Here is a 15418-nt window from a genome sequence, read left to right as displayed (position 1 = left end):
CTGGAGTTGGGCTGTTGGGGGTATTGGAGGACTGGAGTTGGGCTGTTGGGGATACTGGAGGACTGGAGTTGGGCTGTTGGGGGTACTGGAGGACTGGAGTTGGGCTGTTGGGGATACTGGAGGACTGGAGTTGGGCTGTTGGGGGTATTGGAGGACTGGAGTTGGGCTGTTGGGGGTATTGAAGGACTGGAGTTGGGCTGTTGGGGGGACTGGAGGACTGGAGTTGGGCTGTTGGGGGTACTGGAGGACTGGAGTTGGGCTGTTGGGGGGACTGGAGGACTGGAGTTGTGAAACACTGCAGAAAAAGAGCAATGAGATGTCATGGTTATTCTCAAACTGAGTCCATAGTTGTCAACCAGAAACAACCAGTAGCCTGACTAATTGACATATTCATTCAGCATTGAATGTAGGCTGTGCTGTCCAGTGCTGTATTGAGGCACTATATTAATATTTTCAGTGGAGTTATTCTTCACATACCAATATATAACCAAACACACAGTCAAAGTGTGAACATAACCAGACAGATACAAACCCCCCAGCTAGCCTGAACAGACAACAGACATACAGACCTGGGTTGAGTGAGTCTGATACACAAGCTATGTGCACAAGGCAGGGTTTTACTCGTTGTAATATGACGTGTGCTCTGTCTCCATCAAGTGGTGAAGATGAAACTTGAAACTTCCATAAACGCTGTCGGTGATAATCTTGGCGAGTACGGACAGTTCAGTTAGTTACGAGAAAGAACCAAGCTAGGCCTATTATGCATTTTGTAGAAACAAATAGAATATTCTATAATTGTGGTACAACAAAGGTCAACAAAGGTCAGCAAAGGTCAACAAAGGTCAACAAAGGTCAACAAAGGTCTCTTCCTTCAGGTTATATTTGGATATTCATCTTGACTAGAGGTCTAACTGTGCCATTCCAAAAAGTCATGTTAGTAACATTACCTTCAATGATGGGAACTTTTATCCACGCATTTTGTGGACCATTCAAGAGTTTTCCGGCATCTAATGTATGCATACTATTGTTAAATACTGTATTGATACTGAGAGGTTTCTGTCATATCACCTCAAAGCAGGGATTGGATGTGTCCCAACCCTGCCTGCCCCACCCCAGATTAACAGAGGCACCCTGGACCCTATCTGTGTGTGTCTGAATGGATGTTCTTATGGAACATCCAGGATGCAGTAGACTGGTCCCAGATCTGTTGTTTCCTTCTATAGCCTGGTCCCAGATCTGTTGTCTCCTTCTATAGCCTGGTCCCAGATCTGTTGTCTCCTTCTATAGCCTGGTCCCAGATCTGTTGTCTCCTCCTATAGCCTGGTCCCAGATCTGTTGTCTCCTTCTATAGCCTGGTCCCAGATCTGTTGTCTCCTCCTATAGCCTGGTCCCAGATCTGATTGTGTTTTTGCCAACTCCGCCATTATTATCACATATGACAGTTCCATATGGAGTTATCCAGTGAGCAGAATCAGACTGGCACCCAGGCTAAGGATGCAGTCAAAAAAGATCACCACTTTAGACCTCGCCCATACCCGGGCGCGAACCAGGGACCCTCCGCACACATCAACAACAGTCACCCCTCGAAGCATCGACCCATCGCTCCACAAAAGCCGCGGCAGAGCAAAGGGGGAACTACTACTTCAAGGTCTCAGAGCAAGTGACGTCACCGATTGACACGCTATTTAGCGCTGCACCACCGCTAACTAAGCTAGCCGTTTCACATCCGTTACGCGTCCAATGGGCAGCGCCCCTCACCATGTGTGGAGCACGGAGGCTGCAGAGTGTAGGCCCCTCTATTGTCTTGAGCAGACATATCCATTCGGCGTGGAACGGCGAGAATGTATCCTTGAACATTGATATTTGTCTATCTCAGCTCTCGCTGAGTCTACATTGTCTCAGTTTGTGCATATATGTCTTCTGAATTTATCACAGTATATTTCTATGGCTCTTATAACTAAACGTCTGTGAAAACTACCCCCAGTGTTGTGTTCAATCCGAGGGGAAAGGTAGATTATGCAATGGAGAGATTAGATGAACGGATACATAATGGCAATGGTGGAGATGTCCTGGAGAGGCATAGTCAGGTGGGGAGTGTCAGAGTGCCTCTGCAATTCAACAGGCATAACTAATTCATCTTTATCATTCTGGGCAGGCTACACCCCCTGTTGCTACTTCACATCGGCATGGACTCATCTGCATAATCTCCCTACGGCTTTTCAAAATCCTGATTTTCATCCATGACATAATTGCCTCTCTTAACCTCGTCGTGATGCAGCTTAATATACAGTGGGGTCTGAAGTGATTGACATCCTTTATAAAGATGAGCAATGATGACTGTATGAAATAAAAAAAAAATCAAATACTGAGCTATATTGTATGTTTAAAAAAATTGGGAAATTATATTATTATTTTTTTAAGGTAAGGGTCAAAATTGACACCCTTTAAATATTCTTAGTAATAAAGTAGTTACAAGTTTAGTATTTAGTCCCATATTCCTAGCACGCAATGATTACATTAAGCGTGTGACTCTACATACTAGTTGGATGCATTTGCAGTTAGTTTTGGTTGTGTTTGAGATGATTTATGGACCAATAAAAATGAATGGTAAATAATGTATTGTGACATTTTGGAGTCACTTTTATTATAAATAAGAATATAATATATTTCTAAACACTTTTACATGAATGTGGATGCTACCATGATTACAGACAATCCTGAATGAATGGTGAATAATGATGAGGGGCTAAAGATTCCACTCTCGAGACATGCTAACGTCTCACCATTACCAATAACAGGGGACGTTAGCATACCCCCGTGACATGCTAACATCTCACCATAACAGGGGACGTTAGCATGTCTTGGAAGAATAACCTTTGTCCCTCTGTAACTTTCCCACTCATCATTATTCACGGTTCATTCAGGATCATCTGAAATGACACCAGAAATTATTTAATAACCACAACCAAAAAATAACTGCAAATGCACCCAACAAGTTTGTAGAGTCACAAGCTTGATGTGGTCATTGCGTGCTGGGAACTTGGGACTAAATACTAAACTTTTGACTACTTTATTTATAAGAATCTTTAGAGGTGTTAATAATGTTGACCCCTACCTTTTTGAGAAAAAGAATGATTACTTGTTTAAACAAAATCCATTTCTCTGAGCAATTAGTACTATAAAATAATATAATTTCCCCAGTATTTGAATCATTTATTTTATAGTCATTATCTTTGTCAAGGGTGTCAATAATTTCAGACCCCACTGTTTTTCCTATCAGTGTGGAATCAGAAGTGTTACTCTGGGAACTGGTGCTGCTGCACCTCCTACTACCTGGCATGAATATTTAATGTTGTGTCAGGATGTATGGAGGAGGATGAGATGGGCAGATCAATAGCCACCTCCCTTTCCCCCCTGCCCACACCCTTCTGAAACACACATGCAGTATCAGACGCAGCTCTGGACTCGCTAATAGAGAGACATAGACACTGGCACGTGCAGCTTCTGGAACCAGCACACCCTGCTCTAAGGTAAGACACACTCTCCATTACATCGGTACATATATTAAATGTATATCATATTACATATGCTACATCTATTAGCTTATGTGGAAAGTTAGCCCATGAGCCTAATATCAGTGAAATGATATCAGTGAATGCCATCATTCACCCCCCCAGTGGGGTGGTCTTCAGGGAAATCGACGTCGTTAACAGATTGGTTGAGCTGTGTCAGTATGTCATATTATCTATCACAGTCCATATGCCACCCATTTACTGTGACCATAAAGTCAGTTGCTTGTAGTATCACAGCAGGCTGGCAATTAGACAGCCTTACCCAAAAAGACAGGACATTTTAGGAGGGGATATTACTAATAGACTGGAATATAACGAGACACTTTCTCTCCCTGGGTGGTGATTGATTACCTCTAACATGATACCTCTAGGAGGAGAAAGGAAGGGCTGGATTCACAGCGAGGGGTAGAAGGGGAAAATAGAGAGAATGAAGGAGGCGTAGAAGGAGGGGATAGACAGAATGGAGGATGGTAGAAGGGGGATAGACAGAATGGAGGATGGTAGAAGAGGGATAGGCAGAATGGAGGATGGTAGAAGAGGGGATAGACAGAAGGTTGGTAGAAGGGGGATAGACAGAATGGAGGATGGTAGAAGGGGGATAGGCAGAATGGAGGATGGTAGAAGAGGGGATAGACAGAAGGTTGGTAGAAGGGGGATAGACAGAATGGAGGATGGTAGAAGGAGGGGATAGACAGAATGGAGGATGGTAGAAGGGGAATAGACAGAATGGGGGATGGTAGAAGGGGGATAGACAGAATGGAGGATGGTAGAAGGGGGTAGACAGAATGGAGGATGGTAGAAGAGGGGATAGAGAGAGAAGGATGGTAGAAGGGGGATAGACAGAATGGAGGATGGTAGAAGGGGGATAGACAGAATGGAGGATGGTAGAAGAGGGAATAGAGAGAGAAGGATGGTAGAAGGGGGATAGACAGAATGGAGGATGGTAGAAGGGGGATAGACATAATGGGGGATGGTAGAAGAGGGGATAGACAGAATGGAGGATGGTAGAAGGGGGATAGACAGAATGGAGGATGGTAGAAGGGGGATAGACAGAATGGAGGATGGTAGAAGGGGGATAGACAGAATGGAGGATGGTAGAAGAGGGAATAGACAGAATGGAGGATGGTAGAAGAGGGGATAGACAGAATGGAGGATGGTAGAAGAGGGAATAGACAGAATGGAGGATGTTAGAAGAGGGGCTAGACAGAATGGAGGATGGTAGAAGAGGGGATAGAGAGAGAAGGATGGGAAAGAGGAGAACAAAGACCAAGCCCAATAGTACATAGAGGATCTGAGGAGCAGACATGAGGGATCACTCAGCCAGACAGAGAGACCAACACCCATCCATGAACCTCTTAGAACCAGCTGCCCTTCACAACCCACCTACATACACATACAGACAGACAGACAGCGGTAGCAATCTTAAAACTCTGAGGACATGAGTCATGTTCCATTCTAAGGCGTGTCCATACTCATAGCCATTCTGAGAGTAACATATTGATACTAACTACTGTCTCATTTACAGCTCTCTTTCTCCACTTACAGCCATCATGTCTGACAAACCCAACATGAGGGAAATCTCCAGCTTTGATAAGACTAAGCTGAAGAAGACGGAGACCAGAGTGAAGAACCCATTGCCAACCAAAGAAAGTGAGTGAATCTTGTTAATCTAGCTGTGTGATGAATGTACTTGAGCCAGGGCTCAGCCCTGTGAGGCGTGCCATTGGCTGCTAGACGGATCACTCTTCATACTGGCATCTCTCCCTAGCAAAATGACCAGGCAAAAAAAAGGGGGACATTATCTCCCATCCATGTAAGGGCAACTGTGTGTGTTCAGTAGGTATTCTATATAATAGGTTGATTCGACAACGGAAATGCAAATATGTTACAGATTAAGCAAAATCGTTTTACAGATTCCTTGTAAAAGACACCATGTACTGTACCCTGTCCCAAACAGGGGGAGATGTTCTCCTAATTTACATACATTTTACATGGTGACAGTGGTGATGAGTCAACATTTGTGCTTCCAACTCAAGAGCTGCAATCTGTGAAAGTGACCTTCTGAGTCAGGGTGTGTCTCAGCCATCTCACTCAACCATTTTGCCTTAAACGAGGATGAGAGGTCATTGGATCATCCGCATCATTCAATAATGTAAATGGAATGTTTATTATTCATGAATATCAGAGATGGCTGTCTTCATTGCAAAAGGTTCCACATTTTGCTTTGTTTCTCTGTTGTAGCAATCGATGAAGAGAGGAAGCGAGAGCAATCGCACTGACCAGAGGAAGAGAAGACTTTAATTTGATTTATCAAGCCCGTCTGCCGGGAACCTCCACTATAACAAGACCTAGACTATCACACTGGTGCTCCACATGTCAAATGCTAAAGGGGTATTAGGATTGGCTGTTACAGTCAGAGCCAGAGGAGCAGGAGTTTTTCCAAACACTTAATTGCTCAATTTGTTTTGTATGTCTTTCTGGCTACGTTTACACAGGCAGCCCAAATTCAAATCTTATTTTCACCAATCAGATCAGCTCTGAAAAAAATATCTGTGTTGCTGCCAGTGTAAACACCACCTTAGTCAGAGTAATAAAGATGACATTGAAAAAAATATGTTTGTTTTTCTTACATTGTCATGTTAACAGGATGTGTCCTCAAATTAAAGTACACTACAGGCCTAAAGATCAAAACCAGTATATTAATATCTCCTACAGGCCTAAAGATCAAAACCAGTATATTCATCTCTCCTACAGGCCTAAAGATCAAAACCAGTATATTAATCTCTCCTACAGGCCTAAAGATCAAAACCAGTATATTCATCTCTCCTACAGGCCTAAAGATCAAAACCAGTATATTAATATCTCCTACAGGCCTAAAGATCAAAACCAGTATATTCATCTCTCCTACAGGCCTAAAGATCAAAACCAGTATATTAATCTCTCCTACAGGCCTAAAGATCAAAACCAGTATATTAATCTCTCCTACAGGCCTAAAGATCAAAACCAGTATATTAATCTCTCCTACAGGCCTAAAGATCAAAACCAGTATATTCATCTCTTCAGATGCAGTCTTCCACATTTCCCAGAACCTCAGAATAGCAGCTGTAGCTCAAGAAACATTGATTAGTGGCTAGCCTGGGTGCCAGTCAGTTTCTAGTCCCTCTTTATTATAGCCTGGGTGCCAGTCTGTTTCTGCTCTCTTGCCAACTTGTTAGGCTTGATAATGGAGTAGACAAAAGCACAAACAGATCTGGGACCAGGCTATAGGTGGAGACAGATCTGGGACCAGGCTATAGGTGGAGACAGATCTGGGACCAGGCTATAGGTAGAGACAACAGATCTGGGACCAGGCTATAGGTAGAGACAACAGATCTGGGACCAGGCTATAGGTAGAGACAACAGATCTGGGACCAGGCTATAGGTAGAGACAACAGATCTGGGACCAGGCTATAGGTAGAGACAACAGATCTGGGACCAGGCTATAGGTAGAGACAACAGATCTGGGACCAGGCTATAGGTGGAGACAGATCTGGGACCAGGCTATAGGTGGAGACAGATCTGGGACCAGGCTATAGGTGGAGACAGATCTAGGACCAGGCTATAGGTGGAGACAGATCTGGGACCAGGCTATAGGTGGAGACAGATCTGGGACCAGGCTATAGGTAGAGACAACAGATCTGGGACCAGGCTATAGGTGGAGACAGATCTGGGACCAGGCTATAGGTGGAGACAGATCTGGGACCAGGCTATAGGTAGAGACAACAGATCTGGGACCAGGCTATAGGTAGAGACAACAGATCTGGGACCAGGCTATAGGTAGAGACAACAGATCTGGGACCAGGCTATAGGTGGAGACAGATCTGGGACCAGGCTATAGGTGGAGACAGATCTGGGACCAGGCTATAGGTGGAGACAGATCTGGGACCAGGCTATAGGTGGAGACAGATCTGGGACCAGGCTATAGGTGGAGACAGATCTGGGACCAGGCTATAGGTGGAGACAGATCTAGGACCAGGCTGAAAGAACATGAGGTGCATTGGTTTGCGCTAACTGTTAGTACTGAATGACAAGTTGCCCCCAAACTTTTTTGGAAGAGTGTCTAGGGTACGTTTGCTGGGTGTGGCTTGAAGCAATGAGTGACCTTTTTGGTATTTTTATTAGGATCCCCATTAGCTGCAGAGACGCTTCCTGGGGTTCACGCCTAAACATAATACAGATCATTAAGACATTTAAAAAGGGCAGTGGCCATGCTAACCATGTTCCCCACCACATTGTTCAACTGGTCATTCAGTACCCTACTGTTGCAGTTCAATTGAACATTCCAGAACATAAACATGTACAGAATGCCACCATGTTCAATTACAATTGATCTAGACTGTATAAAATAAGTGAGCCGCGTCACAGGCAATTTGTCACTGGTTTGTGTAGAAGCCCCTCAATACTCAACTATAGACCCCCAACACTAGTTCCACTTCATTTTTTCCCCCCCCATTGTTCCCTTCTAATCAGGGACAGATTTAGACCTGGTACACCAGTTGTGCAATTAAATCACGTAGAACAGAACACTAACAGGTGGGAATTTAGGATTAGAGGTAAGTCCCTTTGTAGAGCTGACAAGACACTCAACGAATTTTAAAACACACTTCCGTCTGCCATTGCAAAGCACGGTCCACGTCGCCTACATGTAAGTTGCGTGTTCTTTTTGGAATGCGTACAGCGTCATTTACATAGGCAGCCCAAATAGGATTTTAAATATTTCATTGGTTTTGACTGATAAGAGCAGACCGTTCGCCAATTGGGCAAAAAGAACAAAACTTGGGATGCCTGTGTAAGTAAACCCAGCCATAAAATGAAAGCATAGCGTTTAAAAAAATACCGAATTAACTTAAATATGGCAAAACGTTTCAGAAACCTCCGTTGGAAAAGCACAAATGGTTTAAGAGGATTGTAAATTAGCCATTTGATGAACTTAAACGCCAAGGACAGTATCCATAAGTTACGCATTAAAACAGAGATGGACACAAATTATAAACAAATGTTTATTTCTAACAATTTGCCAAAGACACTGGTGGAATGTAATTCCAGGGGGCTGCAACCCCCCCTGCAATATTTTAAGCATAAAACTAGGTGTGTAAATGCCACTTAACACAGGTCAAAATTAAAAATGAATCCAAAATATATTGGTTGCTTCCATTTACAAGCAGACGTTCTCTAGAGACAAATCTTAAATGAAAAAAAAAAAAAAAATCAGATAAATCCCTTTTTTTACATGATCGCCAATCCTACACCGAATTCCTTGTTGAAAGTTGTTGCCAACTTGCAGAGTCAGAAAAGAAAGTAATCTAGAAACCAGAAAAAAATTACTCAGAATTGCTTTATTTTAAAAGCTCTGACAGCTTTCGATGCTCATGTAAATCCAGTCGCCATGTAAAATACCATACAATACATTAGATTCAAAGGTACCAAAAAGTACAGTAAAAATTACTTCCATCTCTGGAAATGTGGACCGACAAAAAAAAAAAAAAGATAAAATAAAAAACTGTGGAAAAGTGACATTTGCTTCCCCAGTTCCTCAGATGGTCTGTACAAAGTGGAGTTCAAGTCTGTCATCCCAAAGGAAAGAATGAAGTCCTGCACACTGCCGCACCCCAGTCTCAAATCTGGATTACTTGAGTCCTTTAAGAGAGGAGAAAAAGGGAATTGTTGCCACACCACTTATGACACGACCCCCACCACCCTGCATCAAAGAGCAAACAGCTAGAGCAACAAGCATGCAAGAAGGGGATGATTAGGAAGCCAATGCTGCTGGTTAGATCGGTCATAGCATAGCATTAAGGGAAACGGCAGACATTTTGTTAAATTTGCTGTGCAGCTCTAAGCAGATAGTCTCCCATCTCCCGCTCTAGAACATGGTCCACCGCAACATCAACCCTTATTGATCCAGTAGTGTAGTTGTAGGGGTGCATCTTTGATGCAGATTATGCGGGCAAATTTGAGGGTTTGAGGTTGTGTCCTTTTAAACTAAGTTTCCTGTCCCCAACGGTACTTTCTAAATCCAATTGATGAACAGTGGATAATTTCATTCTAATCCACAATAGCCTTCCCCCTGGGCCAGACTAAATCGTGGCAGGGAATTGTTGGCATCAATGCCACAAATCTAACAGCTATATATATATAGGACCACAATGTTACAAGGCACTAAAATGCATACCTGCACTACATGAGATCAGTATGGCTTGTAGCTACCCTGGTGACCTCCACGTCTTGGAGTTTTCCCATAGCTTGTATTGCCCTGGTCTGCAGGAATAGAGAGAGAGGACTGAGTGCTTCTGTGCAAAGACAAGTCATATAAATCAGGTAGGCGCTTGCCAGAGGTCTGTATACTCACTGTAGTCGTAGCCCCCTCCATAGCCACCTCCGTAGTATCCAGCAGAGTAGTCATAGTTGCCGTAAGCGCCATAGTTTCCATAGGCCTGCTGCCCACCATAACCATAGCCCTGGTTGCCATAGCCCTGGCTGCCATAGCCCTGGCTGCCATAGCCCTGGTTCCAGTAGTTATTATAACCCTGGTTGCCATACTGGTTTTGGCCTGAGGGAAACAAAAAGGTGGTTCCAAGTCAAAACAGACTAAAAATTGGTTTCACAAAAAAAAAGAAAAAAAAAAAAAGAAAGATATTCGTAGTCCAGAGATGCCAATTAGCAATCCAGTTTCTCAGATCCAGGCCCTGGCTAGAGTACCACACCCATCTCGCAGCCTTAGACCAGAATGTCTTCCTGCAGGTAGAACCCATTGTACACAGACCTTCTCTATGCCCTGGTCACTCAAAACAAAAATGTCGCTGTTGAGTTAATACTCACCACCACCACCACCACGGCCTCTGCCTCCCCGGCCTCCTCCATAGCTGGCGCCACCACGGCCTCCAAATTGCTGCTGCTGGTACACCTCTTTGGGCTGGGCGATTTTGATCTCACACTGGGACGACAAACGAGGATATGTAATTATATAGGATGCTGCAAAGAGATTGCAGCATGGAGTACAAACATGCTAGGGCTATTCAGACAAGTCACATCTTAAGTTGACGCATTGATTTTTAGCTTAAAGCTCACACTGGACCCCCATCTCAGTCAGACACTGAATGTCAATACAATTCATTTAAAAAAAAAAAACGGAGATCTGAATTCTAAAATGCAAATAAGAAAATGTGTTCAAATTGATGTAACGAAGCGGTCAAATAATTTAACACCATGAAAACAAGTCTGAAACTCTTGCATGCAACATGAAAATGTAGGTGAGATTAGGGCTGGGAGATATGGCCAAAATATTATATCACAGTATTTAAAAAATTAATGGTATTTTTAGTTAGAATAATAAAAGCGCAACATTTGCTCCAGAAGTAGTGCGCGAGCCCAGGGTGCTCCAGGAGCAGTGCGCGAGCCCAGGGTGCTCCAGGAGCAGTGAGCGAGCCCAGGGTGCTCCAGGAGCAGTGAGCGAGCCCAGGGTGCTTTAGTAGTGAGAACTCCTAGGGTGGCAACACATATTCTAAGTGGTTTCAATGAGTCTCTCCATTCTGATTGAACAGTATAAAACAATTCACCTGCAACCAAAACTAATTTCAGCACTTCTATCATTTCCTGCACCCAATTGCAGTGGTGGAAAAAGTAACCAATTGTCATACTTGAGTAAAAGTAAAGAACTGTTAATAGAAAATTACTCAAGTTAAAGTCACCCAGTAAAATACTACTTGAGTAAAATAATTTGGTTTTAAATACACTTAGTATTAAAAGTAATTGATAACATGTACTTAAGTATCAAAGTACAAATAACTTCAAATTCCTTATAGTAAGCAAACCAGATAGCACCATTTTCTAGTTTATATATATATATATAAATAAATAAATAAATGTCTGACTGTCTTTCCTTATTTTATTTCCCAAAACCAAAATATTGAATGTTCTTTATGTATGTTCACTATTATATCTGGATTCAATCCTAACTTTTTTTTAATTATTTCTAGATGTGCATTTTCTTGATTATTTAATGTCTGTAAATCAAAGATTATCAAGCCTTAAAATGTCTTAATTACATCAAAATGTGGGGCAGAACTGATACAATAGAGCACAGAGAAAGCTCTGAACATAAAAAAAATATTAGCTTATATATATATATATATATATATTTTAAATGTATGGCTAGCCAGGGGCACACTCAGACATAATTTAAAAACAAAGCATGTGTGTTTAGTAAGTCGGCCAGACCAGAGGCAGTAGGGATGACCAGGGATGTTCTCTTAATAAGTGTGTGAATTGGACCATTTTCCTTGTCCTGCTAAGCATTCAAAATGTAACGAGTACTTTTAGGTGTCAGGGAAAATGTATGGGGTAAAAAAGTACTGTATTTTCTTTAGGAATGCAGTGAAGAAAAAGTTGAGCATAACTGTTGCAATCCTGGAAATAGAACGATTACATCAGATACATTGCATGTTCTCTTAGCTACTTCATGTAGCTAACATATAGCTATTAGCGGCTAACAAATAGCATCTGCAGATTTAGGGCAACTTGCTAAGACAAACGAGCGGTTTGCTGACGTAAGAAACAAAACTAATAGTGTCATTATAGAACACTAGTGGATTTAGATTAAGAAGCAAAGTGAAAACAGCATCATTGTTGTACGTGCTGCATTGATCATGCAGAGAGACTGAACGCAAGTGTCTCGTGGTTGAGGAACAACAATGCGCTCTTTGAATGACAGGGGGCGGGGCTAGGTCTGTAGAAAGCGGCATGGAGAGAGAGAGAGAGATGACTCAAGTAGCCGAGTAAACTATGCAAATTGATGTTACCCACGGCTTATCACATTTAACAAACCAAACATTCAAATACCGGTATAGAAGGTAAAGTAAAAACCCAAACCGGTCCGTACTTCGATACCGGTATATCATAAATGATGGTATACCGCCCAGCCCTAGTGAGGATACATTATTTCAAGCCAGGGTGAGTGATCATGACCCAAAGCATTTCAGCAGGGAATGAAGACCATACACAAATAAAGTTGCAATTAGACACAAGTTAGCATTTCACACACAGATAGGATGCTTAGCCAAATTGATATAGGACGCACCCAGCATGCACATCTCCACCAACAGTAAGTAGAAAAAATAAATAAAATATACATACAAGACCTTCCTTTCCATCTGTAACTTTAGTTCCACACACATTGTGGAACTTTTTCTCAAGGCATTTTTTAACAGTGGACTCTTCTTTGAACGTGATGAAGATAAACCCCCTCCTTTTTTTGAATTTGGGGTCCACAGGGAGTTCGATGGATTCAATCTAGAAGGTTTGAGGAAAGAGACAAATTAATAACACATCAATAACATCGGTAGCTACTGAAACACAGGAGGGTCATGCAGAGGTCATCATAGAATGATAGAAGGAAAGTGACAAACCTCCCCAAAGGTTCCAAAGTACTCTCTGATGGTCTCCTCTGTGGCTTCTGGATTAAGACCACCAACAAAGATCTTCTTGGCTGGTTCCTTCTTCATTGCCATAGCCTTCTTTGGGTCTATCTGTCGTCCGTCTAGCCTGTGTTCTTTCTGCTCAAGAACCTTCAAGGTTGCCCAAAAAAATAAAAAATTATTGTCTACAAAGCCCAACTTCCACAAATGCAAGATATCAAAATCATGTCACCTTTCCCATGGAACACACACCTTGTCTACACTTGCTGCCGTTTGGAACAAGATGAACCCAAACCCGCGTGACCTTCCTGTGTTTGAGTCCATCTTGATGGTACAATCTGTCACCTCTCCAAATTTGGAGAAGTAGTCTTTCAGGTCTTTTTTGCTAGTGTCCCAGCTAAGTCCACCAACAAACATTTTGCTGCAGAGAAACACAGATCAGTAAGGACCGAGGACAAAGCTCACGAACTGACAACTGAGCAGGCACTTAAATTGCATTCAAGTTCGGGGGGGGGCACACATTGTGGCTTACAAACTTGTACAGGCCAATAAAACTGGGAGTTTACACTTCGGTTGTATCACCGCAACTCAAAACACCGATTGCATAAGTGTAACAATGCTAGCCAGTTGAAGCCCATCCCCCAAATGGGCTGGGCATGGCGCCAAGACTAAACAAAAGATAAAACGTTTGCAGCTAACGTTATTATAATACGACTGTGTAAAACAACCATTCATAAACTTACCCAGCGTCATCCTCGCCTTTGCTTGCATTTATCTGTCCCCCTTCTGCCGCTCCGTTCTGGGCGTCCACTTCCTCCACAGCAGCGTCTTCCTCACAACTCTGTTTGTCTTGTTCCTCCGTCTCGGCCTGTAATGTGGCTTCTTCTGCTCCATTCAACTCTTCTGCTTCGTTTCCATTTTCGGACGTCTCCATTAATTGCTGTTCAGCGTCGTCAGACATAGTGATCACCTACCCATGGGGATAAAGGAAACGTTAGCTGGCTGTTAGCTAAAAATGCATGACATTTGTTGTAGACATTCGTGCACATTCTGACGCAGGCCATAAAGCTAACCGGCTTCTCTGGCTAGTTAGCATGTAATGTTGCTAACACAAATCACTTTGAGCCAACGTTTTACTTCATACACATTCATGCAAATTGTACAGAAACAATTCAAACGCCAGCAACAACAAAACAAACATCTTAAAACAGATCTAGCTAGCAATTAATCTAGCTAAACTTAGTTGGTTATTCTGTTAGTGTTCGCGGCCTGCCAGTGGTGCCTGACTTGACAAATCTAGTTAGCATTAGCTAACGTTAAGGTAACTAATACATTATTTAGCTAGCTTAATGGCAGGTGACATAAATCGTTGAATCACATAACTCAATACGTGAGCGGTAAACAAATACAAATGGCGTTTACCGTTTAAAATTGAGCAAGGTGCCGGAGGCTGCTTTTCAAGATGGATACTCTCCGACTCGGCGAGCTAACTCGTGGCAATCTTTATACTACCGGAAGAGAGCGCTCCTGTAAGAAGTAATTTAAGATTGGGTATCTAAACGTTGTCATCATGATAAGTGTTTTCCTATTGGCTTCTTTGCAAAAAAAAATAAAAAATAAAGTGCCACCTACTTACCGCAAGTCACACGAGATGTTCCTCCTGGCAAGTTGAACCGAAATGTTTCTTCCGGGAAAAGCTCCCAAACCTTCAATACCCACAACATTGACCTTTCCGATAGCCAATGGGCTCTCAGCAACGCTTCCACCGCTGCATCCGAAGGAGAAACTCACAATAGATTCATATAACACTTTGGGGGGCGATAAAACACAATATTCAAAACAAATATTCATTTTCAACGAAGAACAAACATTTGAATGAACTGATTTGTTTTATTTTATTGAATTTACTCCGCGACATCCCGTTGAGATTGACCAATCGAAGTTGACTATAGTTTCCAGACCCTACTGGATTGACTGTTGATTTATATCGCTATTTAGCCTGCATGAGGGCGAAGAAAAGCATGGCTGATCTCGGCCGGTAGTCTGCCTGCTGCATCCAAAGCGGCAAAGTAGCTCGCTAGCTACCGGCTGCGTCACGAGACTGCAGAAATTCAGCCAGTTGACTGACAGATAGCGAGCTAAATACAATGAAAGCTATATGTAAACTGACAAACTAGCCAACGAATTAGATTGGATTATAAATATAATTGCAGGTTTTAGATACAAAAACTACAGTTATGCTGGTGATGGACTGTCTCTTCCTCTCTCCCTTTCTACTTTGTCCGTATAGTTGCATTTTGTCCTGCTAAAGTTACCATGGTCCCAAGGCAAGGGGTCAGGGCCGGTCCTTGCCTTTCTGCCTCCATAGGCGAGACCAAAAATATGCCGCCCCTG

At 42.7% G+C, this 15418-nt stretch overlaps 2 protein-coding genes across 8 annotated transcripts; one reads left to right on the top strand and one right to left on the bottom strand.

Annotated features, from left to right (window-relative positions):
• The first annotated feature begins 1559 nt into the window (after nucleotides 1-1559).
• Nucleotides 1560-6187, top strand: tmsb (thymosin, beta). Of its 2 annotated transcripts, none has more exons than XM_036989627.2 (3): nucleotides 1560-3530; nucleotides 5118-5222; nucleotides 5814-6187. In XM_036989627.2, the coding sequence occupies exons 2-3, from the start codon at nucleotides 5123-5125 to the stop codon at nucleotides 5849-5851; spliced, it is 138 nt and encodes a 45-aa protein (XP_036845522.1). In that variant the 5' UTR covers nucleotides 1560-3530; nucleotides 5118-5122; the 3' UTR covers nucleotides 5852-6187. The 2 variants fall into 2 exon arrangements, with proteins under 2 accessions (XP_036845522.1, XP_036845521.1); XM_036989626.2 differs by having other exon boundaries at nucleotides 3281-3530; nucleotides 5098-5222.
• Nucleotides 6188-8597: 2410 nt separating this feature from the next.
• LOC110533317 (heterogeneous nuclear ribonucleoprotein A/B) lies at nucleotides 8598-14509 on the bottom strand. 6 transcript variants are annotated; one of them, XM_021617418.3, is made up of 9 exons: nucleotides 14447-14509; nucleotides 13768-13994; nucleotides 13277-13445; nucleotides 13016-13174; nucleotides 12744-12899; nucleotides 10431-10545; nucleotides 9961-10161; nucleotides 9784-9869; nucleotides 8598-9248 (listed from the first exon to the last, which is right to left on the bottom strand). In XM_021617418.3, exons 2-8 carry the CDS (start codon nucleotides 13983-13985, stop codon nucleotides 9799-9801), a joined length of 1089 nt encoding a protein of 362 aa, XP_021473093.3. In that variant the 5' UTR covers nucleotides 13986-13994; nucleotides 14447-14509; the 3' UTR covers nucleotides 8598-9248; nucleotides 9784-9798. The 6 variants fall into 6 exon arrangements, with proteins under 6 accessions (XP_021473093.3, XP_090045002.1, XP_090045004.1 ...); XM_090188876.1 differs by having other exon boundaries at nucleotides 10434-10545; XM_090188878.1 differs by having other exon boundaries at nucleotides 10437-10545.
• Between the last annotated feature and the right edge of the window lie 909 nt (nucleotides 14510-15418).

The sequence above is a fragment of the Oncorhynchus mykiss genome, chromosome 10 (assembly GCF_057628025.1).
Source record: "Oncorhynchus mykiss isolate SJ-2025 chromosome 10, ASM5762802v1, whole genome shotgun sequence".
NCBI lineage: Eukaryota > Metazoa > Chordata > Actinopteri > Salmoniformes > Salmonidae > Oncorhynchus > Oncorhynchus mykiss.
The sequence above is the reverse complement of the archived record's forward strand: the minus strand, read 5'-3'. Positions and strand labels throughout refer to the sequence as shown.

What these genes read in the sequence shown, in the direction of transcription:
- tmsb (XM_036989627.2), top strand. Translation starts at nt 5,123, where the DNA reads ATGTCTGACAAACCCAACATGAGGGAAATCTCCAGCTTTGATAAGACT. An exon ending in CCCATTGCCAACCAAAGAAA is followed by an intron (nt 5,223 to 5,813) that starts GTGAGTGAATCT and finishes TCTCTGTTGTAG; the next exon opens with CAATCGATGAAGAGAGGAAG.
- LOC110533317 (XM_021617418.3), bottom strand. Translation starts at nt 13,985, where the DNA reads ATGTCTGACGACGCTGAACAGCAATTAATGGAGACGTCCGAAAATGGA. An exon ending in CGGCAGCAAGTGTAGACAAG is followed by an intron (nt 13,175 to 13,276) that starts GTGTGTGTTCCA and finishes GCAACCTTGAAG; the next exon opens with GTTCTTGAGCAGAAAGAACA. An exon ending in ACTTTGGAACCTTTGGGGAG is followed by an intron (nt 12,900 to 13,015) that starts GTTTGTCACTTT and finishes CAAACCTTCTAG; the next exon opens with ATTGAATCCATCGAACTCCC.